Below are 27,443 nucleotides of genomic sequence, written 5' to 3' on the forward strand. Positions count from 1 at the left end.
TCCAATTTGGGCATTAAAATCCCCACAGAGAAGTATAAATGCTATGGGGAATTTATAACTGATCTGCAGTAGGGATGTTAAATCTGACCAAATCTTGGTTGTCAGTGGCAGACTAATAGTAGCGGGAAGGTAGATGTTTATACAGAAAAGAAAGATTTCTAATTCAGTTTTGATTTGTACTGGCAAAATGTAATTATTTTGAGTTCCAAAATCTGCTATCCAAACTTCTCCAGCCAAATCAAGTGATATAAAGGAAGTCAAGCCCCCTCTTCCTCAGCCCTGTATAAATTTATTAACAGCTGGCTGCTAGCTAAAAGATTTATAACATTGTAAGGTGTGCGTGTGTGTGTGTTAAATTCATGAGACCAAGTCTCTTGCAAACTTATTATATCAAATTGCTGGAGCATACGGATAAAATCCTTATCTGCCTTTTTATTATCCCAGTCCGCCAGGTTCCAGGGAAAAAATGTTAATACCTTTCTGGATGTTTTCTAGTCAGTTATGATATCCTAAAGGGGAGAGGTAAAAGTATTCTAATTTGCTTTACTATAATTACCCCTAGGCTGGGGCTTATTTTGAGCATTTGTTAATGGATAATCCCTTTGATTTCTGGAAAATAGATTGTTAGCAGCATACCTGGTCATATTTTTCTTGAAATTCTAAAGTGGTTTCTGACATGGCGTGGGGGTCTGCTGTTTAAAAACAGAACAAAACAAAACAAAAAATCTGTTTGGGCAGAATGAAGCTCTTGAGTGTGCTCCAAACAGATTTTAAGATCTTTGGCTTATGTGAGTAGCACAAACTTGGGACATCATGTAATTATAAGCTGGCAACAGCTTAAATCAGGGATGTCCAACTCCCAATAGACTGCGATCTATTTACAGTATTAAAAAAACTGGCAGTGATCTATGCATTGTCGTAAAAAGACTGGCAGTGATCTATCCAAAGTTGTGGAGCTTCAGCTTTTTTTTAGTAAAGTTTTAGTAAACTTGTTGAGCTTTTTTTAGTTTGGGTTGTTGTTTTTTGCTTTTTTGTAAGGAGATCGCTGAGGGGCCAGAGATCTACCAGGAACTCCCCACTATCTACCAGTAGATCATGATCTACCTGTTGGACATGCCTGGCTTAAAGCTATGTGTATGCCCTCCGTCACAGACTTTTTGCCTTCGTTTGGTGATTTGGAAGTCTACTAGTTTAAACAGAAAATATATATGCAGTAAGGCTAGGCTCTGACTTTGGAATTTCTTCGTGAAGCTAAATGTACATTTCCTTTCTTCCCTTGTGTGCACTTTTATTATTGCGTCCCCTTAGCTGGGTAATCCAAGCAGTAGGGTTAAAATTCTTGACCTTTGGAACGATAAATCTCCTTAATACCCTTTACAGCCCTGCTTAATCTAAGAGAAGAATGATAGGGGCTGATTTAACATTGTTCTGTTTCGTTCTGTTTCTGAATTGCATCTTTTTAGATATTTCTGCCCTTTATGGGGTGGGTATTTTTTTTTTTTTTAAGGATTTCCCCACTTTCTGACCCACCCTTTTACTTCAGTCTTTTGTGGATATGTAGGAAGGCAATACTAAAAGAACAGTCCAATAAAACTGGTAAATATTTGTTCCTCCAGAATGACCTTATACCATCTTTGTCCTGGTGTGTACTTTCGAAAGTGGCCTGGCTTTGGCTCCAGCCTCCAGGGAAATTGTATCACATGAAGAGAGCATCCTTTGCTTGACTTTGAGGTTGCTGTAGAACATCACGGAAGACATTATTCTCTCAAGTACCATGGTGCCCAAGACATTTTAACTCATTAGGACTTTTCAGGGTTCTGAATTGTGCTTGGAAACGTAGCCAATGCGAGCCAATGTAGGTATTTCAGGACTGGTGTTATATGGTCTCTGCGGCTGCTCCCAGTCACCAGTCTAGCTGTCGCATTCTGGATTAGTTGTAGTTTCTGGGTCACCTTCAAAGGTAGCCCCACGTAGAGCGCATTGCAGTAGTCCAAGCGGGAGATAACCAGAGCATGGTTTTAAAAGGTAAAGAGTCCTTATACTATCTTTGTCCTAGCCACTAGCCACCAACCCTAGTGTGTACTTATTATTTTAAATGGTTGCCCCACCCCAGAGTTTGTTCCACTGAGTTGAGGCTCTTCAGCCCTCGCAGGAGAGCAATGTCCCTCTGGCCTTCCAGGAGTCTCTTATGCTGAGCAGGGTGAGTTTGGGCCTCACCCCCTAGGCTAGGTGGAAAAGGCCTTTGCAGGACTCACAGCAGGCCATCTTGATGCTTTTGGCAGACCCTGAGTGCCCACACTCCATTGTAACTGTGTGTGTGTCTGTGTTGTGTGTCCTTGTGTGTCCATGCTGAGAACTGCATTGTTGTAATACTTCTGGTTATGCCAGAACTTGTAGCTATTACGCTCAGCTTCCCTCTCACCCCTTTCCCCACTCCAAGTCTGCCTGCATCTCGGGAAAATGTGAAGTCAAGCTGGAGATCAGCGTAGATATATAAAAAGGAGCAATTTGAAGCACGAGATCCATTTAAGTGCGGTGGTGCTGTGCCGCCAGCCAATACGAAACTGGAGTTTAACAAACTTTGAAGGATCTATAGAATGAGCCAAGTGAGGATGAATATGATAGATGTTTAATTTAGGGTACCTTGGCAATGGTGAAACTCAATTTACTCTCTTGAAAAGATCTGCTGAACGCGTCTGACCGATCAGATAGGGCTTAGCTCACCTCCCTGTGATAGCTTCTAAAGAAACTGCAGCAGTTTGATTGAGCAGTGGCTTGCCCCAATGTCCTTGACTCAAGTTCTTTGTTCTCCTCCTCCCCAGTTTCACAGAGGGCTGCTGTTGGTTAGTTGCGGGCTCTTTCAGAGGCCCGACATTCTTTTAGAGGAAAGGTTTCAGGGTCAACGTAAATGTATTGGAAGGTGAAATAGCTCCCCAGTAGGGTGCTTCTTTTAAAAACGGAAAGGGGGGGGGGAAGGAGAAGCAATGAACATTATTTTTCCAGTATAATTGTTAATCTCCAGCTCAACTGTGCACACGTGTTACTGGACAGTGCAAGACAAAAGCCTCTGCAGGGCAAACTCATAGTGAAAAAAACCAATTTTTTATTTGCTTTGGTATATCATAGGCTCTTCTGTTGGTCACACTTAAGGCATATCGCCACCCATATACCCATTGTGTCCGGTAGGCTAAAGCTGCAAATTGACGTTGCTCCTGGATCACTGGTGTGGCGAGATCGCTGCATCAGGAAACAGTCCTTGTAGGTGGCATGGAAGTAAAAAAGTAAAGGGACCCCTGACCATTAGGTCCAGTCGCAGACAACTCTGGGGTTGAGGTGCTCATCTCGCTTTATTGGCTGATGGAGCTGGCGTACAGCTTCCGGGTCATGTGGCCAGCGGGACTAAGCCGCTTCTGACGAATCAGAGCAGCGCATGGAAACGCCGTTTACCTTCCTGCCGGAGCGGTACCTATTTATCTACTTGCACTTTGACGTGACCCGCGGAGGTCGTTTGACTGGCCCACGAGTCACCCCTGGACCGAGCTTTCTGCTCACGTGCTGTGCTAAACCAGTGCGGTGCGGGCACTCGCTTCCGTGGCACTAGAAATTATGGCTGCGCTTGCACAGACGCTGAAAATCGCATCTGCGCAGACTCAAATGCCGAAAATCATGGGCTCATGGGTGCAATCCAGGCCATGGAAGGATCTCTGTAGGACTGATCTAGCCCAGGCAAGGTAAACCTTGCTGACCCCTGGCTTATAGCATGTCTCTTACTCTTTTGAAAATGGCAGCCTTGGAGGTGAGGCACATGATGGAAGGGAAAGCCCTCTTTCCATAAGTGCCCACCTCTCAGATGTCTTGGTAGTACTGTATGTAATTTCAGTGTGGGGATACCCAAGGTTTGTATCCCTGCTCAGTGGCCAGGAGTAAGTTGCTAACCTCTGGCACTCCATACATCACAGAACTGTTAACTTTATAACAATACATTTAAGGTCACATTACAATCTAATTTGAGTTCTTGGAATAGGGTGAGAAGTGGAAATAGGCAATTGACTGCAAAAAAGTACAGTACTCTAATTAACATTCTATACAGACGCTGGAAGAGCTTTGCCAAAAGCAAATGTTTTGGTAAAGTTTGTTTTTAAATTAGGCAATACAGGAACAATGAGCTAGTTTGCACATGATGTTAAACCAAATGGTGGTTTAGCATGTATGAAGAATTCCTGGAGAGGAGATTATGGCCGCTGTGCTCCTTCCCTAGTGGTGCTGCCACTGTGAGCTAAGCTGTGGTTTGGTTTAGTGCATTGTCTGAACCACGACTTTTGGTTTGTCTCACTCCAGACAAACCATGAGCTGTAGACCCAGGATCTATCCTCATCATTTGTTTGGAGCAAGACAAACCACCAGCCCAGATTCAGATGACAAGCTAAGCTGAACGATGGCTTGGCTCTCAGCCATGCAGGAAATAAGGTAGTAGGAGCAAAGTGTCCACAATCACCTTTCTGGGAGGCTACATGTTCACGGTAAACCGTAGCTTGGATTTGTGTACTATGTGAAGTAGTTCAGTGTTATATGGGAGGATGTGCTGGTTCTATCAACACCGCTAGTGGACTTTGTGTATGTGTATAATAATATTTTTAAGTCTAGCTAATAGAAGCTCTGATCAGGGTTATGGCTTTGCAGATAGTGTTGGCCGTTTTAGTATGCAGGCTAGTAGAATTTGTTCACTTAGAAGTGCCATTTTTGTTTCAATAGATGCTATAAAACAGGTAATTCTGGTACAGCATATTATGAGCTTCTTTGGTCTCAGGTGGATTATTCAAAATTAAATTTCACGCTCTTTGACCCAAGCCTAGAAGTGCTCTTTTTTTGGTTTCTACTAAATGCAGAGACACACTTTATAATGTGCCCACCCCCTCCGTAATTGCACAATTTACAGATAAAGCAAAAATATTAGGATCACAGCAGCTGGCATGTTTTGCCAAGTTGATACCGATGGGTTCTCTGGGCTGAAGAAACATACTCTTTGGTGTGTGTGCCCCTCCCCCTCTGGATTTTCTACTAAAAGCAAATCTACCTGCTGGAGCAATAAGAAGTGAAATGTAATATAAAGGCTTGATGGCATCTGGTTAATGTTTCTACTGCTGAATGCAATATTCAAGGTGCATTGTTTTGCACATTAAAGCTGCAGAAGAACAGTTCAGGCGGATGAAATATTTAGAGTTTTAGACCAAACTATTCTTTTCCAGAAAAATGAACATTTCAGAAGTATTTGCAGCTGGAGATAGACCAGAACCAGAAGTTGATATGTGTTCCTTATTATTGCTCATCTGCCTGGGAAGCTGCTGGATTTCATCTGGTTGTGTAGAGATCCCAATGCCTATGGGGGAAGCAGGTCAGCCAAGTTTAGTAGAAGTGGCCGAACTTTCAGAGGACCACCAGGAAGCACAGTGTTTTGATAATGAGTAGAGTTGACGCAGCACACAGAAGACTGAGCTTCATTGTGGGACACTTGGCTTTTAATTTCACCTGTCTTATATCAGGTAGGTCACTAACACTCAATGCCACTTTTGTATTCTACTACAAGCACAATGGGGGGGGTAGCAATCCAATAGCAATCGCTTTGAAGTCTCTCTCCCCCCCCCCCCAAATCAGGCTAATGGGTTGAGGTTGAATCCTGACAAGACAGAAGTACTGTTTTTGGGAGACAGGGGTTGGGCGGGTGTGGGGGACTCCCTGGTCCTGAATGAGGTAACTGTGCCCCTGAAGGACCAGGTGCACAGCCTGGGAGTCATTTTAGACTCACAGCTGTCCATGGAGGTGCAGGTCAGTTCTGTGTCCAGGGCAGCTGTTTACCAGCTCCATCTGGTACGCATGCTGAGACCCTATCTGCCTGTGGACTGTCTTGCCAGAGTGGTGCATGCTCTGGTTATCTCCCACTTGGACTACTGCAATGCACTCTACGTGGGGCTACCTTTAAAAGTGACCTGGAAACTACAACTAATCCAGAATGCCGCAGCTAGACTGGTGACTGGGAGCGGCTGCTGAGACCACATAGCAGCGGCCTTGAAAGACCTCCATTGGCTCTCAGTATGTTTTGGAGCACAATTCAGAGTGTTGGTGCTGACCTTTAAAGCCCTAAACGGCCTCAGCCCAGTAAACCTGAAGGAGTGTCTCCACCCCCCTAGCTCAGCCGAGACACTGAGGTCTAGCTCTGAGGGCCTTCTGGCGGTTCCCTCACTGCGAGAAGACAAGTTACAGGGAACCAGGCAGAGGGCCTTCTCGGTGGTGGCGCCCGCCCTGTGGAAAGCCCGCCCATCACATGTCAAAGTAATAAACAACTATATGACATTTAGAAGACATCTGAAGGCAGCCCTGTTTAGTGAAGTTTTTAATGACTGATTTTTAATGTATTTTTAACTTTCTGTTGGAAGCTGCCCAGAGTGGCTGGGGAAACCCAGCCAGATGGGCGGGGTACAAATAATAAATTATTATTATTCTTTTATTACTACTACTACTATATATAAATTTTATGAAGAAAACACCATTCTCCCTAGTAGTGGTCTAAGGTGGTAAGCGCTTGCAGGGCCATTGCTAAAACAAGATCATTGTGAAACAAGAGGGGAAATGTCAGCATGCTCAGATTAACAGCCCACCTGTTTAATAATAATATAATTTTATTATTTATACCCCACTCATCTGGCTGGGAGCTCTGTGTACACAGACACCCAAGGTGAAAGGAGCAGTGAGGGACCCACCATTCATCTTGGGGTCATCATGAGGCCTCTCAACTATTGCAGGAAATGCTTGCTTTCAGCTCTGAGCTCTCTGCTGCTCAGAAAATCTTTAATGTAATATTAAAAACAATTTAGAGCCATGGACCTGCTGTCTGCTTTATAATCTTCCACCTGCACCTGTGCGCTACTGAAAAGTCTTTTTCTTGTTGTTTAGTCATTTAGTCGTGTCCGACTCTTCATGACCCGCTGGACCAGAGCACGCCAGGCACTCCTGTCTTCCACTGCCTCCTGCAGCTTGGTCAAACTCATGTTTATAGCTTCGAGAACACTGTCCACCATCTCATCCTCTGTCGTCCCCTTCTCCTTGCGCCCTCCATCTTTCCCAACATCAGGGTCTTTTCCAGGGAGTCTTCTCTTCTCATGAGGTGGCCAAAGTATTGGAGCCTCAGCTTCAGGATCTGTCCTTCCAATGAGCACTCAGGGCTGATTTCCTTCAGAACGGATAGGTTTGATCTACTGAAGCTTTATGTTGGCTGTCAAATCAAACAGGCTAAGGGTCTGTTGTGGTGTTTCCTCTTAATCCACAAGTTTCCACAAGTGCTTCATCCAATAAAAGCGAACCGTCTTCTTGAAGCAAAAGCTCATTTTTGCCTGTGGACGAACAATAGGCACATGCTGCTACCGTACTTCCTTTGTTTTATTTATCATTCTGAGATTCCTGCATTGCAGGGGTTTGGACTTAGATGGCCTAATGGGGCCCTTACAACTCAACAATTCTGTGATTCTCCCTCACCTCCGAATGGTGTGCATGGGTTCAGCTCTTTAAAAAAAAGAAAGAAAAGTATCCCTTCTTACTAAAAGCTTCCTGAAATTTGAAAACGTGCAGCCAAGTTAAAAAAAAAAAAGCACGGTAGATCTTGAAAGCATTAATCAGTTTAATTGCTGTGGTTAATGGATTAATTAAAAACAGATTTAAAATGTGATTTTGCAATTTGGTTGTAACCTGAGCAGCTGCCTATTAAAAGGGCTTGATGTCTGGCGGTGAGTTATTTCTTGTGGCTACCTGCCACTCAAGATGGAGACAGTCTCCAAAAATTGGAGCTTTGAATGACTCCAGAGCCCCAACCACCACTGCCTATTGCTCTGAGAGCAGAGATAATCTAGGAGGTATTTGCTTTTATTCTTATCTATATATGTAAAAACCAGTTCCCAACTTTCTGTCACACTTACCAGTCTGTCACACTTTAGTGTGACCATGGAACAGTTTTTGTAATATACGTCTTAACTCTTTGTAAGCTAACCTGAGGATCTCTCTTTCTGGGCTATAAGGCAGCATATTAATTTTCAGAATAATATATAAAGATTCTCCTTCCTATGTTGACTGACAGATCGCTCATGCCTTCTTGACTTATGTGTGAGGGATATCCTGGAGGACAGAATTCCCTCTTGCTATTTATGGAAGTGGAATTTACAATTTTTACAGTGTGTTAGCAAGATGATGGTGGAAAAATGCTGCGGCTGTCTTTTAACAAGACCCTTAATCAGCATCTCCTGAATATTAATGTTTTTCCCCCACACCTTGCATTAGTACTTGGATGTTTTACCTGCTATGGCAGCATCTTGTTTCTTGAGGCTACTCTACACTTGTCAAATGGTGTCCTGAGAACTACTTTTGTAACATAGCAGTTTCTAGATTTGGACAGTGTGTATGTAAATGTGGATTCTCTGTTCCCAAAATAGAATTCCTGGCATCAAAATGAAGGGTGGCTTTACTTAAACTTACTACCTCAGAAGGTTTAAGTAAAAACAGGGCTGTAAAATGAGGCAGCGTGCCTTGTTCCATCAGAGGTGGCTTGGGGACCCGGCCTGGTGTTGCAACCTGATGTTATGGTCCTGGACCAGGAATCCTCAGATGTAGGTTAAGGTCAAGGTCAAGGACCCCTGGGTAGTTAAGTCCTGTCAAAGGTGACTATGGGGTTGTGACGCTTCTCTCGTTTTCAGGCCGAGGGAACCGGTGTTTGTCCACAGACAGATTTCCAGGTCATGTGGCCAGCATGACTAAACTGCTTTTGGCGCAACAGAACACCGTGATGGAAACCGGACCACACGGAAATGCTGTTTACCTTCCTGCCACAGCAGTACCTATTTATCTACTTGTACTGGCGTGCTTTCAAACTGCTAGGTTGGCAGGAGCAGGGACAGGGCAATGGGAGCTCAAGAGGCTCAGTAGTTTAGACCACAGCACCACCCATGTCCCTCAGATGAAGACTCCTTCAACAGCAGTTCCCAGGAGGAGTTAGAGCTGCTCCCCAGTCCCTCCAGTGTGAATCCATTCTTACCAGAGCCCCCTCACATCTCTTGGACTGAGGAGACACCGTTGCCACCCTAAATGACTAGTCCACAGACTCCTTTGAGGATCAGGAGAGCTCTGATGGGCTTTCCCAAAGCAGTTCCCACAGCTTGAAACCCCATTGCTAATGGCTGCGAAAAAAATGGACTGTGCTTTAACTGGCCTGATGCAGCTTTGCTGGGCCAGGGCTTCTATCTCAACTACCCAGCTTCTCAACTGCTTGAAGACACCATGGAGAGCTGGACACTTGTAAGGCATGATACGTCTATGTGGATTTTTGGTAAGGGCTTAAATAGGATTCAGATCAAGCTGCCGATATTTTCTTTGTGGGAGCGTAGGAATGAGCATCTGATGTAAAACAGTTCTCTTCTTCCAGAATGAAACACCTGCTGAGCTCATTTGAAACATTATGTAAGAAAAGTAATAGTGGTGTCTCCACCCCCGTCGTTCAGCCCAGACACTGAAGTCCAACTCCAAGGGCCTTCTGGCAGTTCCCTCACTGCAAGAAGCCACTGCAAGAGACCACATAGCAGCGGCCTTGAAAGACCTCCATTGGCTCTCAGTATGTTTTCGAGCACAATTCAGAGTGTTGGTGCTGACCTTTAAAGCCCTAAACGGCCTCGGTCCAGTAAACCTGAAGGAGCGTCTCCACCCCCCTAGCTCAGCCGAGACACTGAGGGTCTAGCTCTGAGGGCCTTCTGGCGGTTCCCTCACTGTGAGAAGACAAGTTACAGGGAACCAGGCAGAGGGCCTTCTCGGTGGTGGCGCCCGCCCTGTGGAACGCCCTCCCACCAGATATCAAGGAGATAAACGACTACCTGACTTTTGGAAGACATCGGAAGGTAGCCCTTTTTAGGGAAGTTGTTAATGTTTGGTGTTTCATTATGCTTTTATATCCTTCAGAAGCCGCCTAGAATGGCTGGGCAAAATAATATTTTTTTAAATCTTCAGAATGTTTACAACAACATGCATATCAAAATAAACTGAAGAAGAAGAAGAAGAAGAAGAAGAAAAAACCACCACCACACCACGGTATAAACTAGATGCATCTTTGCATAATGGCATTTAAAAATACAGTAGAAGAAGGCAGTGTAGACATGGCTCCTTATTATTGTTAGTGGTTGGGAGAAGAGCTGGAGGGATTTAGATGCAAAAGACAGGGAGAGGCTGCAGAGGGGCCTGCTGTTGATCTGTTAGATGAGGGATGTTTTACCTTGGTCAGGCCAGTGTAAAGAGAAGTGCAAATCTTGCTCCTGGTTTGCCTTGTGCCCTGAGATGCAACACTTAAAACTAGTTTACTCTTGGAGCGCTTCTGGCAATACATGCAAATGTTTGGCTCCAAATCCCTTTGGCGTTCTTAGAAACCTGTTCTCTAGGAGGCTTTTCAGTGCTGTGGTCTCCCTTGAAAACTTCACAAGCCTTAGATGTCAAACTGAGAAGATAGCTGAAACTTATGAAACCCTGTGATTTCCTCCCCTCTCCCTTGATGAAGATAACACTGAGCTTTTGAGGTGAAGCATCTTGTGAAAGATGTTTATGAAAAGGGCGGCAAAGCCTTTAGAAAAAATTAAGCTGCATTTTTGCAGATGGGAAGCTAGATTATATTTCAATAGAATAGCTTGACAGCTTGAAAGGAAATTAAGATGCCAAAATTAAGTTCAGGTTATATTAAATCTGTCAGACAGTTGTAATTAACTTCTCTTCTTGTACTTGGGTATTGTAGATAAACTGGTGCATACATGGGGTTGTGTTAGTCCACTGCCTGCAACTATATGTAGATACAGTAGGCTGATTTCATTATTTATAGCTCATTAAGCCTTTTACATTTTTAAGTGATTACACATGAAATTATCTTTTCATTTAGAATGACAAATAGGAAATCCTTTGTGTGTGTGTTTTACATTCTAGTCTGCTTTTAACATCCCGTCCACTCAAAAATGGTTGCTTATCAGTATCTGTCGAGCTCTTAAGAATGTGTGGCTACTCCTCTCCTTTTGTTATACCCTGGCTTTTAGTTGTTCTTCAGAACCCAATTAATGACTTGTTCAATTAATAAACCCACCTCAGTATTGATTTTAGTGTTGGTCTTTATTGAGTAATACATAGTCTATGCACAGGAAGGGAGATATATTCCTGTCTTAGTATGGGGCTCCCAGTATAACTCCAAAAGACCAAGTCCGCTGGTTTGGCCCTGTTCCCCGCCCCCTAAAATTCAACTAAGTGGCATGCAAAAATAAAATAGGGTCGTGCCAGAATGTCTGATAGATGGAAGAATGAACAGGAAGAGGAAAATAAGAAAATTCAGTTACATTAAAGTTGTGTAATTACCCGATGGGATGACCAGCAATTGGAATTGGCTACTCACTTTCAGGCCGTTTGGTCCCAATCTGGTTGATGGAGAAGTGCCTTTCTTGCATTTCAGAGAGTTGGAAAAGATGACTCGTTGGGTTCCTTCCAACCCTATAATTCTGTGATTCAGTGTCTTCAAGTTTCATGTGATTACTGCCAAGTGGAAATAGTTTTCAAAGGAGTCAGCTTTGGGTTCTAAGGGACTGATGGCTGGTGCCAACGACTCAGCTTCTAATGAGTTGGGTGAAATTTGATAGTTGAACGGTGGAACTTCCTCTGACAGGAGGCAGTGATGGCCACCAACTTGAATGGCATCAGGAGGATGGATAAATTAATGGTGGAAAAGGCTATGAATGGCTGTTAGTCGTGATGGCTAAGTTCTTTCTCCACAGAGACAGTATACCTCTTAATACCAGTTGCTTGCGAGTTTCCCGCAGGAATCTGGTTGGCCACTATGACAACAAGATGCTGGACTAGATGGCCCATTGACCTGATCCAGCAGGCTTTCCTTACGCTTTGTTGTTTAGTCGTGTCCGACTCTTCATGACCCCCTGGACCAGAGCACGCCAGGCACTCCTGTCTTCCACTGCCTCCTGCAGTTTTGTCAAACTCATGTTAGTAGCTTCGAGAACACTCTCCCACCATCTCGTCCTCTGTCGTCTCCTTTTCCGTGTGCCCTCCATCTTTCCCAACATCAGGGTCTTTTCCAGGGAGTCTTCTCTTCTCATGAGGTAGCCAAAGCCTTGGAGCCTCAGCTTCAGGATCTGTCCTTCCAGTGAGCACTCAGGGCTGATTTCCTTCAGAATGGATAGGTTTGATCTTTTTGCAGTCCAAGGGACTCTCAAGAGTCTCCTCCAGCACCATAATTCAAAAGCATCCATTCTTTGGCGATCAGCCTTCTTTATGGTCCAGCTCTCACTTCTATACATCACTACTGGAACTATACGGACCTTTGTTGGCAAGGTGATGCCTCTGCTTTTTAAGATGCTGTCTAGGTTTGTCACTGCTTTTCTCCCAAGAAGCAGGCGTCTTTTAATTTCGTGATTGGTGTCACCATCTGCAGTGATCATGGATCCCAAGAAAGTAAAATCTGCCTCCATTTCCCCCCCTTCTATTTGCCAGGAGGTAATGTGACCAGTGGCCATGATCTTAGTTCCTTATGCTTTATACTAGGCTAAATCTGTTGTCTACCATTGTGGCCACACCTAATAAGACAGTGGTATGAAGGTTGGGAGTTCTCAACTCCAGATCTGTGATCACTTCTTTCCACTAAACCTAGGTATGGAATGGGGAGAGGAAGGCTATGCTAGGAGACGCTGAAGTCTATCCCTGGTTTCCACTCCCTGGTGTCCATGTGGGAAGCTTGCATACTCTGCACTGCATACTTGCAAAATGGGATAAGTTCCTTACAGAGTAATTCAAATCTGTGCATGGTCTCCTCCCCTCCCCCCCAGCACTGATTTCTGGTTTGATTACAACAAAGCTGATTTCTGACCTGGGAGCCCCTGGGTCAGAAGTGCTGCAGTAATATGCAGCCTGTCTTTGTTAATGGTCAGTAGCCTCTTGCAAAGCAACTCCTGGAGGACACTTGCCTTATTAAACTTCCACCCAGCATTCATTAGAAGCACATCCAGACTGGAGTTTTCACTGTCTCCAAATCCTTCAAATCAGGTTGACTATAGGCTTCATGGACAACAGAAATGTTCTTTAAGCTAAGACGGGAGCAGTTTTAGTCATCCCTGACCACGTTGCCTGGAGCTGAGGAGAACTGTAGTCCAACAATATCTGGATGGAGACAGCTTCCACATCCCTGTTTTATTATTATTATTTATTGAATTTATATACTGCTTTATACCCAGAGGTCTCAGGGCGGTTCACAGCTTTAACCTGCTGTTGCCTTCCCATTTCCAAGGGATATTTTATTATTCCTATTCCTATTCTATCCCGCCTTTTCTCCAGTCTGGGACTCCCTGTTCATTAGAGTTATTATGACCTCTCCTGGATAGCTCAGTTGGTTAGAGTGTGGTGCTGTTATCACTGAGGTTGTAGGTTTGATCCCCATACAGGACAGCTTGGGGCTTGGTCTCCAACGTGGAGGGCCCTAACCCAGAGGATCTGAGCAACTGAAAGGAAGTTGGAGCAACCACGAGGGTGTGAGGAAACAGGCAGCAATCTGGTAGGTAGACTGTAGGGAGGGCAATGGAGCACCCTGATCTGTTTCATTCAGTGCTTGCCCTTGGGGAAACTTGTGGGCCCTACTTTCTCAACAGCAGCAATATCTTTTTCTGCCTGGTACCTTTGCATTGGGGACGCGGGTGGCGCTGTGGGTTAAACCACAGAGCCTAGGACTTGTCAATCAGAAGGTTGGTGGTTCGAATCCCCGTGACGGGGTGAGCTTCCGTTGCTCGGTCCCTGCTCCTGCCAACCTAGCAGTTCGAAAGCACGTCAAAGTGCAAGTAGATAAATAGGTACTGCTCCAGCGGGAAGGTAAACGGCATTTCTGTGCACTGCTCTGGTTCGCCAGAAGCGGCTTAGTCATGACCCGGAAGCTGTACGCCAGCTCCCTCGGCCAGTAAAGCGAGATGAGCGCCACAACCCCAGAGTCGGTCACAACTGGACCTAATGGTCAGGGGTCCCTTTACCTTTGCATTACGGAACTGAAATTATTTCACTGGATTGCAAATCTGGGGACTTTTAACACCATATTTGAACTTGAAAAATGTGCTAACCAAAAAACCTCCCAATTTACCTTAACTAGTAGTCAGTGCATAAAGGAGTTTACACCTGGCGTATTGAATTCTTAGGGCATGCTGTACTTATGCACTTATGCAAAGAATCAAGGCTGCAGTCCTAAACTCACTTCCTAGAAATTAAACCCCACCAAACTCAGCGGGGCTTGCTTTTTGCTCAAGCATGCCTTAGCTTAACTGTTGCCTGTTTGGGAATCAATACTTCAAGATACACTTTTTACAACAGAATAGCATTTCGTGAATTGCTGAAAATAAATATTAAGGAGTCCTGGCTCAGTTCTCCCCCCTTCCATTCATTTTTAGGTATGATTTCAGTGAGGTTGAAAGGAAATAAAATGGGTCACCCAATAAATTCCTTCTGTTGTTAGGCTGAATAGCTTCTTAAGGAATTTGTGAATTGCTCTGGTCAGAGCAGGGGGGCGGGGGGAAATAGCACAGTGCTGTGTTTATGTTATCTTACTGAAAGCAGCATTGTAAATCCTTCACATCACCACCCGTTGCATCGTTATTTAATATGAAAGTTTTAAAATTCCAATACTCCAGCCTATTGTTGTGTTAAAAGCCTTACAAACAGCTATACTAATGCACTTCCAGCTTTGTGTTTACGCAGGAGGGAATCGCTTGTACTATAATGGATTTAAGGGAATGAAAGTCACAGCAATTGGTGGTAAGGGAACATTTGCCTCCTTATTTGCAAAAGTTTTCCGAAAAGAGAAGGGCATTCTGACAGTAAATTGACATATGGTCAAGTAGCTATTGAAAAGAGATTTCGTGCCTCATGGGGGGAAGTGAATATATTACGAGGGCTCATCTTAAGGCATTTAGAAGTTTCTATAAAGACATTGTCCAATGTTAACAGCGCTATCAAGTTTCATGCTTTGAGACTACAGCTAGAAGGACATGGAGCGCCGTATATACACTAATCTATATTTTCATAAATTGGTCACTAACTGCAATGAGCAGGCATCCCTTATATATTCTATATGTACCATGCTCTTCAGCAGTGTTTCCCAACCTTGGGTCTCCAGCTGCTGTTGGACTACAATTCCCATCATCCCTGACCATTGGTCTTGCTAGCAAGGGATGATGGGAGTTGTAGTCCAAAAACAGCTGGAGACCCAAGGTTGGGAAACACTGCTCTACAGAGTAGCAAGACCCAATCCTGCCTCTAGGAGCATACAGTCTAAAATTCAGAGGAGGCAATGGGGAGATGGGAGGGAAAAAAAGGTGTCAGTGTGCGATGCGGGTGTTCAGAGGCACCAGAGGAATTTCTCATGTTGGCAACTCCAGATGTACTTGCTCTTAGCTTTATAAGGGGACAAGGGGATCAAAGGGTTGTGTGAAAGTCTCCATGGAAATGGTGATAGCTTGAAAAGCCCACACATGCATGCAAGGCATACATGGGTCCCGAGGGCCAGCTGGAGAGGCCTGGAGCTGCCACATTTGGCCCTGCGCCTGAGGTTCCCCACCTCCGCCATAACAGCCTTGTTGAAAAAGCACGAAGTAGCCTTTACTAAGTGAATTGCATTGCCTCCTTGATAATAACTGGACATTTAAAAAATGGTGGCCATCGTTCCCTTGGAGTGGTTGTGCTTGTCCTCTCCTTTTCCTGCCCAACCACCGCAGTCTGGGTCTGTTGTCAGTGGGCACAGCTAGAAGCAATGAAACTGAGTGACTATCCTTAATAGCAGCCCATAAGTAGCATTGGACATATCAAGGAACATCTGCCTCTGCATTTTCCAGTTACAGTGAGATTGCCAGGAGATTCCTCCCTCTCAGCTGCACATCATTATTTTAGTTCTCTCTCTCTCCCCACCCCCTTTTTTGAATCAAGATGCTCCTGTGTGATTCTGAGGGTAGGTTTTGCCTTTGTTTCCTTTGAAAAAGAATCCAGGAACAGCGTTTTTGACAACCGTCCTCTAGTGAGCTGACCTGTTGCTCAGAAATGCAGAAATCTAGAAAGCGTGTAACAAGGTCACTCTCAGAAGTGACTCAGGCATGCCTTCCCCACGGGCTGTTGCATTTCCTCCCCTGAAATTCTTACCTTGGTATACAAACTGTTAGGTTTCCTGAATGCCTCTGCGGGATTCCTTTTTTCTTAGAACAAGGAAAGGCTGTTTGATTCCTAAAACAGAGGCTTATTTCCAGTTGTGGCGACAGAGGCAGGCTTGTTAATCTTGCAGTGTCTGGGCGGGATGATTTTAAATATCATGCCTTTATTATTTGGTGACTCACGTATGTCTCCTTAAAAATTTAGGGGTTATTATTTTTCAGGACAGGCTGTATAGTGAGGAAGTCATTCTGCTCTTCTTGGCTAAACTGCAGAGTGCTTCGCATGCTGCAGTCCAGTTGTGCATAATGGACAGATTTCTAAAACCTTGCATTGTTGAATTGAGAACGATGAACGATTCTGGGTGGGAGTGGCATGGGATATGCAGCTACCAATTTTATTGAAGTGTGGCTTATGCAGAAGAGAATCATCTTAAGTTTAGGGCCACTTCACATTTTATAGTTTTTGGGTCAGGGCTGGGGAACCTGTGGCCTTCCAGATGTGGTTGGACTCCAACTGCCAGCAGCCCCAGGCAGCATAGCCAATGGATAGGGATGATGAGAGTTGTAGTCCAGCAACATCTGGGGGGTATGTAGGCTCCCCATCCTTCTTTAGGTGAACACTGAAAGAAAGTTACAGATAGGTAGCCGTGTTGGTCTGTCATGGTCAAAACAAAATAAAAAAATTCCTTCCAGTAGCACCTTAAAGACCAACTGAGTTAGTTCTAGGTATCTGAAGAAGTGTGCATGCACACGAAAGCTCATACCTAGAACTAACTCAGTTGGTCTTTAAGGTGCTACTGGAAGGAATTTTTTTATTTTGTTTTGACTGAAAGAAAGGAAAATGTCTGCCCTGAAGAGTGAAACACAAAAGACCCATTTCCTCGTCTAAAGCAGGTCCATCAGCCAGATTTCAATTCCCCACTTCCTGTATTACAGAAACGTTTCTTCCATTTGACCTCTGTTTCTCACCCAAACCATTCGCACCTCTAAACTCCTTGGTCAGTGGTTTTCAACCAGTGTGCCGTGGCACCCTGGGGTGCCTTGAATGATGGTCAGGAGTGCTGCGGGCGACACTGGCCTCTGTCCCTCTTTCCTTCCTTCCCTCCTCTGATGCCCTCTTGCATCTCTGCCTCCCAAAGGCTTGTGCACCTGTTTGTTGCAGCAGCCCTGGCTACAAGCTCAGGGGGCGAATGGTGCCTCTGGGGCTGGCCAGTGGGTGCTGGGCGCCAGGAGCTGAGGCGGCCTTGGAGTAAGCAAGCAAGCAGGTGAGGGAGCCCAGCCAGCCAGTCCACCAGCCCTTGCTGTTGGGAATGGACAGACTAGTGGGAGGTCGGGTAGGCAGGCATTGTGCTGGCGTTTCTTGTGCTTGCTGTGTGCAATGCCTGCCTGGGAGCTGAGTGCCCAGCGCCAAAGGGGAGCCTTTCCGCCATGCAGGCCTGGCAGTGTCCGCTGCTGCCACTGCTGCCTCCCAAGGTGAGTAAGATGGTGGCCTCATATTCACCTTCAGCCCATTTCCCTTGGGCTGCTAAGGCTCGGGTCATCCTCTTCATTGGTCCCTGTGGGTCAGGGTGAGGAGGCACCTCTTTTTGAAGAAGAGAAGAAGAAGAGTTTGGATTTGATATCCCGCTTTATCACTACCCTAAGGAGTCTCAAAGTGGCTAACATTCTCCTTTCCCTTCTTCCCCCACAACAAACACTCTGTGAGGTGAGTGGGGCTGAGAGACTTCAAAGAAAGGTGACTGGCCCAAGGTCACCCAGCAGCTGCATGTGGAGGAGCCGAGACACGAACCCGGTACACCAGATTACGAGTCCACAGCTCTTAACCACTACACCACACTAGCTCTGAGACCAGGAACAGTGGTGGCTACTGCCCGGTGGACTTCTAAGGAGAGGGGACAGGAGAGGAGGCTGAGGAAACACTCCACAATGGAGAGTGTTTCAAAAAGGGGTGGCAGAACTGAACTACTGAGCCCCACACGGTTAACGCAGAAAGATTGTACATAGTTGGTCAAGGGAGCCATGGACTCCAAAAGGTTGAAAACCTCTGTCCTAGGTTGTAGATCTGTCTGTGTGTGGTTCTGAGTGCTTCGCAGGTTGCTGGTGGCCCATTCTGTTTGGGTTCCAAGTTGGATAGGGTTAGGTAAAGTGGGTTGAATTATTGTTGCTGTAGCGAGCTGGTTTTAGACTAAGATTTTAGACACTTAAACAAGTGGCTCTAAAGTTCATGTTTGATCCAACGAAAGAAGAATGACAGCCGAAAATAATGGACTATGCAAAATTGCATAGGATTCAATCAATCAATTTCCTTTATTCGACCGATAGTCAGAGATAAAACACAATACAGAATTATAAACTAAAACATCATAGGGGTACATAAATAAGGTAGGGCCACAGTACTAAACCTCTCACAGATAACCCACATGGATAGGATTCAAAAACTGTGGGACCAGAAATTTACAGAAGATTGGAAGAAGTATGTGAATTATTTGAAGAGCAACTGTAAGCAACAAATTACGCTAGTAGGAATACAAAAAGTTTAGTAAGGAGGAATACATGAAGTGCTACAAGGTAGACAAAGAATAGAGATATTGGTTATGAGTTTTAAATGTAACAGGGAAAATAAGAAATGTGTACTAAGTGATTAGATTGGAAAATTTTCAAGACAGGACTGATGGAAGTCAAAAAATTGAATAAGATGTAAAAATATGTTTAATTATTGTTGAGAGTCTACCACTCTTAACCACTACACCACACTGGCTCCGAGATCAGGACCAGTGTTAAAAAAACTAATAAAAATTATATAAAAAATAAAGTTCATGTTTGAATTTTCCACATGCAAAAGAGCCACCACGGCTAGAGCATGCATTTAATTTTAAAACGGCTTTCCTCTCTTCCCCTAGACATTCCAAAGGGACACATTTGGAACTAAAAAGCCTTTTTCGTGTCCCTTGTGAAAGTGCCCTTTGATGATGAGCATTGCAAAGACCTTTTGCATCCTCCAGGCTCTGGTTTCCAGCTCTACTCTTGCTTCCCTGTCAGCTGCCTGTCTTGTCACGGCCAGCTTCCCTTCCCTTCTAGGTGTGTTTATGGAACTTAGCTATGGCCTGTGCTGGAGACCTTGTTAGGAAGCCCAATAATGAAGGGAAGATGACTTGCGTATTGTATAAACAGGAGGTGGAGGAAAGGTCAACTGCAAGGGAGCAGTAAAATATAATAAAATCTTTGCTTTGTGGTGTCAGTGTTTCAGGTCATCAAGCTGTAAGTCTGTCCTTTTCTCATTATTTATGACTATTAGCATGTTAAGTGTTTCCTTTCTGTCTCCCCCACTCACTGCATTGCCTCCAGTGCAGATGTTTGTCATTTCAGGTAGCAAGTCTGCAATGGGAGAGATATAAAACAAACTACGTTGATCTTTTTGAATTAAAGTTGGTCATTTGACCAGTCAAACAAAGGTTGATCAACTGACTAATAGTAATCGCCGCCCCCGCTGCTTTTATTTATTAGTGGGTCCATATCACGTTTAGTGGGACCAAAATGCCACGTTAATCAACTCATATGAAAGACATTCAGAACCATTGCAATCAATTATTATTTATAAGAGAGAATATTATGCAAATACAAATGTATGTCAGTGATATTCAGGTGATAGAATTGCTTTTGAGGGTTTGTTGTTCTTGTTGTTCCATGGGGATAGACCAAACAGCTGCAAATCCTGTTTAGAATGAACTAAAACACAAAAGTTGAAAAGATTGTCAGTGGCTGATTTCACTGAATGGAATTCTGATTATAATGCAGGGCAGCACATATTTTTGAATGGACGTGTGGAAGCAAATGTAGTTGATCTCCTGCAGGACTGGGGGGAAATGGAGTTTGCCCTCAGGTGATACCACGGGTTAATTTCTAAAGACTGCTTAGATCAAGCCAGCCTTTTCCACTGTTACAGCAGATGAATCTTGAGAGATCTCCAGAGCACTGTCTACTCCTATTATATTGGATGGGTTTCAGTTAGTAAGGCTTGAGGATGTGGACAAGGTGCTTGGATCGGTCAAGGACCTATGCTCTGGACCAGGGGTCAGCAAACTTTTTCAGCAGGGGGCCGGTTCACTGTCCCTCAGACCTTTAGGGGGGTCCGGACTATATTTTGAAAAAATAACAATGAATGAATTCCTATGCCCCACAAATCACCCAGAGATGCATATTAAATAAAAGCACACATTCTACTCATGTAAAAACATGCTGATTCCCGGACCATCCGCAGGTCGGATTGAGAAGGCGATTGGGCTGGATCCGGCCCCCGGGCCTTAGTTTGTCTACCCATGCTCTGGACCTTTGCTCCTCTTGGCTGATAAAAAATAACAGTGAGGGGACAGCTGGCTGGACCAGGGAGGTGATTAATGCCTTCTTGAGAGGGGGTGGTCCCTGCCAGCCTGCTCGAAGGAAGCAGTGATCCTGATACTGCCCAATCCGAATACCCATTATGATTCTTGACGTATTGCCAGGTCAAAAATTATGAAATCTATTAAAAAATAAATAAATAAGTTGTCCAGTAGCACCTTAGAGACCAACTAAGTTTGTTCTGGGTATAAGTGTTCATGTGCATGCACTGGACAATTTTTAAATTTATTTCAACTGTGTCAGACCAACATAGCTACCTACCTGAATATGAAATCACCATATGGACTTCAAACTTCACACCTATCCAAACCAACACTGAGTAGATCAGGGGTTGGCAAACTGAGGCCCATGGGCCACAAGTGGCCTATGGGGGTCGTTTAACCGGCCCATGGACCCCCGCCGCCCACTTGGACAGCTCCCTTGCGCCGCGCAGAGCGGGTACCGCCTTCCGCGACGCTGGCTGGCTTCCCATTGGCTGCAGGAAGATCCTGCAGCCAATGGGAAGCTGTGCACGCCTCCTCTGTTCCGGAAGGAGCGCCAGAAATAGCGTTTGCGCATGTGTGTGTGCACACACTGCGGCCCACCGCGACGTCTGCAGGACCGTGAACCGGCCCAAGCCACAAAAACTTTGCCAACCCCTGCTGTTGACGCTGCCAACAGAGGGACTCAGGAGATGTGTCAGTTTCTTCAGCGATATACTGTACCACTAAAAAGTGAAACGGACATCGCAGTCTGCTCCTCGTACTGCTCCCGGGCGATATATCAATATATCGTCCAGGCCTAGTATCTAGTTCAGGCATAGGCAAACTCCGGCCCTCCAGATGTTTCGGACTACAGTACCCATCATCCCTAGCTAATAGGACCAGTGGTCAGGGATGATGGGAATTGTAGTCCGAAACATCTATGCCTATGCCTGATCTAGTTGTAATTATTTTAAGAAGGTGCTTGTGTCTTCCCTAGCTTTGTGTCTGCCTTCTTTATGGAATCATTTTTCTCCATTGCTCTTTGCCTTTCAGTCTGGATTTGCATATGTCTCGCTTGTGACAATGCCCTGCCTCTCACCTTGAGACTACTGGTTTGCTTTAATAGCTGCTTGTGGGGGAATTTTTCTTAAAGTTGCCTTAAAAGACCAAACAAAATAATGTCAGCAGGTGTTCTTTCATCCCCTCTTTTGTTCACATGCTTGAAGAATTATTATGCACTAGATGTGACAAACTGTTCAGGTGTGTTGTAACTCTAGTATTTTAATGAACTTTCTCATCCAAATTACTTGGGACTGCAGTAAAGCTCTCTAGTCTGTGATAGATCAGAATCAAGTCCATTTTATACTTGAATTAAATGAGCAAATTAGCTGGCTATGTTAACCATATACATTCACTTCATTTCAGAAGGTCTTACAATAGTGTACAGTGGTGCCTCGCAAGACGAAATTAATTTGTTCTGCGAGCTGTTTCGTCTTGCGATTTTTTCGTCTTGTGGAGCGCGGATTCCCTGGGTATTAACGGTTGTAAGAAAAAGGAAACAAACTCGCAAGATGTTTTCGCCTTGCAAAGCAAGCCCATAGGGAAAATCGTCTTGCGAAGCAACTCAAAAAACGAAAAACCCTTTCGTCTTGCGCGTTTTTCGTCCTACGAGGCATTCGTTTTGCGAGGTACCACTGTACTTCCACAGAGAAATTGCCTTACGTGTACTTGTTGGTTCAGTCAGCTATTGGGGGTTTGAGTGCTGCGCTGGTTGTTGGGAAGTGTGGGGATCTGAAGCAGAACAACATGGGCAGAACGATGGGGGTGGAGGCGCTCTTTCAGGTATACAGTGCTGAGGCCATTTACGGCTTTAAAGGTCAGACCAACACTTTGAATTGTGCTCAGAAATGTGGTACAACTCCCATCAACCCCAGCCAGCATGTCAGATAGTTGGGCATGGTGGGAATTTTAGTTTGACAACAACTGGGAGCCCAAGGTTGGGAAATTATGTTCAAATGAATCTACTCACGTTTTAATGAACATACAAGGGAGGAATTGGATCATGTGTCTTCTGTCAAAAGGGAAGTCCATGTTGAGTTCTCTCTTCTCCTGCAATGTGTGGCATCATGTAACCTGTATTGTGGCAGCATCATTGTGTGCTTACCTCATGCCGCTTCATATTCTTGATGGAGGCTGGGAAATACTAAGTGTGATGAAACACAGGTAAATGGTGGGGAGGGAACACGATACAGAGATACCCATTTTGAATGCAGGCATGTGTCCCACATAGATGTGGTACTGCCTTTAGCTACTGCATATTTGTCTCCCCCCCCCCCATTCATAGAGCAGAGGTTCATTTGAACAAACAACCCATGTCAAGGTGGGTGTATTTCTTCAACTGGACACTCGTTTTGTGGCTCAAGTGCCCTTGGTGCTATCTAAAAGGCAAGCAACTCTGCTGTTCCTTGACACATAACTCTCAAATGCATCTCATGAGTGTCTGGTATAACCTCAGAATTTGCCCGGAGAAAAACTAGGTTCCCTGCCAACGTGTGTTCTCTAGGTGACCTTAACCTGACCAGACTTGGAGTAATTATACTGTGCTGTATTCTCCAGTGGTTTATTTGCACGCAATTTATTCGCCTCAAGTAAATAGGAATTGTCTGCCTACGTGTTTTAACACAGCAATTTGAGTCAAATTATTTGGTTTTTTTGAAAGCACTTGGGCAGATAAATAAAATTGCAGGAGTTATTTCTCAAACAGTGACCTCCTTCCAGGATTAGGTTTTACTCAGCTTGCTTCAATTTCTCATTTGGGAACCATCTTGCTTACAAGGGTTAATAGAATTTCTATTTAATGATCTACAGCTCCACTTTTATTCCCTGTTAGGATCAAGCTGATCAATGCATAACCTAATTGATTGTTAAGGTCAAAAGTGCCATGTCTTTATTGGCTGATACCCGAATCTTATTTATTGTTCCTCAGAAGTTGGTCCTACGCTCCATTAGCCTTTTTTATCCATTCTTACATGCAGGAGCAATAAAAAATTGTGATACATAGCTTGGTGGACACCTTAATTGTTATGCATTGTATGTCTGTTGTCGGGTGCCAAACCAGACACTTGAAGTATCTTTCCAGAGTTGAGATGACTCTAATGATCAATTGTGGCATAAAATGTTTTGCTGCCTTTGTAGTGCAGCTGTGAATGAGATCTGCTTGCAGGGGGTTTGAGATGGGCAGAGAAGAGATAAAACCAGACAAAGGGCACAATCCTCTGGGCGTGTTGGCTGTGCAAATCCCAATAGGACAGTTGTGTTTGAACAGAAGAAGATCCTTGTGGACTGCAGCCTAAATTATAAGCGGGTTAGTGGGGTTTTTTGGAATCTGCGTGCGGTTTGTGCCATTTATGTTCCCCCCAGTCTTTTAAAGCCATGTGATTTTGGCAAAGCTCTCTGATGAGTGACTTAAAAACAGACAGTGGTAGGTGCATTTCAGAAGCAGCATAAGTAAAAGTTGTTTTCTTAGTGGGAAGCTTGGAAGACACGTTTTCAACCTTTTCCGATTTCCGAAACAACCGAAATGACTCCAGTTGGTTGAGCATTGAGAGGGGTTGTCCAGCTTGGGCAAAGTAATGCCTTCTAGATGTTGTTGGGCTGCAAGCCTCATTATACCTAAAGGTTGTCCATGCTAGCTGGGGCTGATGGGAGCTGGAGGACAACATTGGGAGGGCAGCTCATCAGACAACGCTGTCCAACGTTCATCAAAGAAATGAAGAAGGTCATCTCTAGGCATTGTCTTTTGTCAGAGGCCCTGTTATGAGAAGCAGTTTGCAATAGCTCAGGAGTGGGGAACCTTTCTCAGCCTGAGGGTCCTCATTCCCTTCTGGGCAACCTTCTGGGGGCCACATAGACACATAGAAGTATAGAGTTGGAGGAGACCCCAAGGACCATCTGGTCCAACTCCCTGCAATGCAGGAATCGTAGCTACAGTACGAGACACACTAGAGATGCTCACAACATGCCAGAGTCAACGGTGGGCAGAGCAATGAATGTAAATTTTTACTTATATATGGTAGGCTAGTTTCTACACCCCATCCCATGTCCCTTTCTAGCCTCCATCCACCCAGGTGAGCTGTATGACCTGAGGAAGCTCCTGAGGCCCAGATAGGACTGGAGAGTCACGTTTGGCCCCCAGACTTGGGCTCGCCATCCCTGCAATAGCTGCTTTGGTGATTATGTTGGTATGAGTTGAAAATGTGATGGCAAAACCGAACAAACCCTCCTGGCTATTCTTTTATCGGGTCGTTCTGAATGTGTTGCATTCTGGCATCCCCTGTATCCCATCCATCTCACTTAATCCTTTCCCACTTCTTAATTCCAGTGAACGAGGAAGACCTGAAGAAAAGAATAGCTGAAGAATTGGCATTAGAACAAGCCAGGAGAGATGCTGAAGCCCATAAAAGGTTTGTTTTGTCAGGAATAGATCTTCAGTCCTCGCTGTTTGTGTTTTAAAGGCATGCTTCTTGCAATGTTGTGGTAAGTGGGGAAATCAGAGGTCTCTGGATGAATTAGGATGTTTTTTAAAGCAAGGTGTGACCAGACTTCTATTTGTTTGGCGTGTGTAATGGTGGTAAACAGAAAAATAAATTAGTAGAGAGTTGTTTTTCTCTGTGGCTTGCATTCTGTCTAAATCTCTCTGACCTCACATACTTGAAGTGCTATGCTATTATGCTCTTTTTTTTTTAAGGGGGGGGGAGGGTTTAAAGTTCTGCCTTTATGTTTTTGTATTTCCCACCCTCTCTGGAGCCTTAGTAAACTGTTTGCCTAGCAATGGGATTGCTCAGGAAAAAGCATGGAGGCTTGTGTTGCTGAACTCATCAGATTGATCAAGAGGTAAATTCTAACAGCAGGGGAACAGGTAGAACTGCTTTGAAGAAGAGTACGTACATTAGGCTTTGAAATACGTAAAGAGATGCTGTGTGTTTCTTTGTGTGTTGGGATGGAGATTGGGGAAAGGGAACTGCTGTTGCTTTTGCTATTGGACATGCTATGGGCATACTATAGTGTATCTTGGGTGAAAAACAGCAATATTTACTCTTCTACAAATTTGGGAGGTTTTTTTGCATTTGAAAGGCTGAAGTTGGGCTTTAGTCATAAATGTTTAGTAGGTCTTGAAGGCACAGGTCAGAAGAGTGCAGTGCTTTCAATTATACATTAATAAAATGAAATCCAAGCAGCTACGTTTAAAAATTAATCAGTGCCCGCGACAGGGTGAGCTCCCGTTGTTCAGTCCCTGCTCCTGCCAACCTAGCAGTTCGAAAGCACGTCAAAGTGCAAGTAGATAAATAGGTACCACTCCAGTGGGAAGGTAAACGGTGTTTCCATGCGCTGCTCTGGTTCGCCAGAAGCGGCTTTATCATGCTGGCCACATGATCCGGAAGCTGTCTGCAGACAAATGCTGGCTCCCTCAGCCACTAAAGCAAGATGAGCGCTGCAACCTCAGAGTCGTCTGCGACTGGACTTAACAGTCAGGGGTCCCTTTACCTTTACCTTTATGCTCAGTTTTTGCTTCTAGTAAGCTCAGTGTAGCTTTTTTTGGGGGGTGGTGGTGGTCCCAGTGTTCTCCCACCCAGGCACTGGTCTGGATCACCTTGCTTAGCTGGCTGAGCGGAACTCTCCCCAGCCTCCCCCCCTTTTGGAATTGGTCATCAAGGCAGGAGTGGAACCATTCGGCTCCCAACTGGAACAGCAAATATGCCATGGCTGATTGTTGTGAAAACTGCTGAATAGTATAGGGAGACCTACGGAGTTTGATCCCCCCCTCTCCCTTCCTGGCAAAGACCATTCCAATATTTTTTTAATGCATTTGATAGTTTTTAACCTTTCTGTAAGCCACTTAGAACACTTTGTTGTTGAATGGCCTGTAAATAAATAAATAAAAAGAATAAAACCAAAGCAGTTTCTGCGCCAAAGCCAGGCTTCAAAACCTATCAAAGTGGATTTAGAAATCCAGTTTCATTGAAGAGTGCTTGGAGTTGGCTAGCAACTGCTCACTCAAGGGCCTTGCCCAGGAGGGGATTGATAGGCCCATCACCCAGAGTCAAGACTGATTACTTCGGTCTTACTATTGCCTCCTTAAAGGTTGGTGGAAACCACCCTTCGCTCTGAGACAATGGTATTTATTCTGCCCTAGATCCTTCCAGATGCATTCTCTGTTCTAGATCTAATAAGCCTAGAGAGGCAGGAGTCAGGCCTTAGAACTGAGCATGTTGTTTGACTTAGGAAGGCAAACAAAAGTAAAAACTATGTCACGTTAATTTATGAACCATGTAAATATATAAAAAGTTTTCCCAATAGCCCAAAGTACCTGGACTGAAATTTGTCAAGGGAGGAGGGAATCAATGAAGTGTGTGGGGTGGTTTAGCTGGGCGTATGCCCCTTTGGGCTGTTTGGCACTTACTTTTGAGTAATATATTGGATTACACTGTAAATTATCTTAATGTTGTAAATAATTGGATGCTAGTGTGTAAATGGTTCTGAAAAAAACCCCAAAACCCAGCTGAAATATGCCTCTTTGAATTGAGTAGTAAAGCAAATCAATGTGTTATGGTGAAATCACTGCTCTTTGAAATATTGTGGCTTGTCTTAATTGATTTTTGATTTTTACAAGGAAATGTATTTAGTGTTTATGTGTTAGTGTTAATGTAATTAATGCTAGCATTTTAAATGGATCGATTTATTATGTGCTTTGATTCCCCTTCTCCCGGTTCCAGTAACATCAAGAGGTCTCTGCTTGTGGTGGTTCTGTTGCCCACCTCTCAGTGTTGCATTCTTCCCTTCCTATGGCATT

At 44.5% G+C, this 27,443-nt stretch overlaps 1 protein-coding gene across 1 annotated transcript in view; it reads left to right on the forward strand.

Annotated features, from left to right (window-relative positions):
• The window catches only part of CHCHD3 (coiled-coil-helix-coiled-coil-helix domain containing 3), a 222,434-nt gene that overhangs the window by 15,664 nt on the left and 179,327 nt on the right, over window positions 1–27,443 (forward strand). The window contains exon 3 of the mRNA XM_081880211.1: window positions 24,975–25,056. Coding sequence (XP_081736337.1) covers window positions 24,975–25,056 — 82 coding nt within the window. The remainder of the gene's footprint in view (window positions 1–24,974; window positions 25,057–27,443) is intronic.

The sequence above is a fragment of the Podarcis erhardii genome (assembly GCF_964252035.2).
Source record: "Podarcis erhardii genome assembly, chromosome: 10".
Taxonomy (NCBI): Eukaryota; Metazoa; Chordata; class Lepidosauria; order Squamata; family Lacertidae; genus Podarcis; species Podarcis erhardii.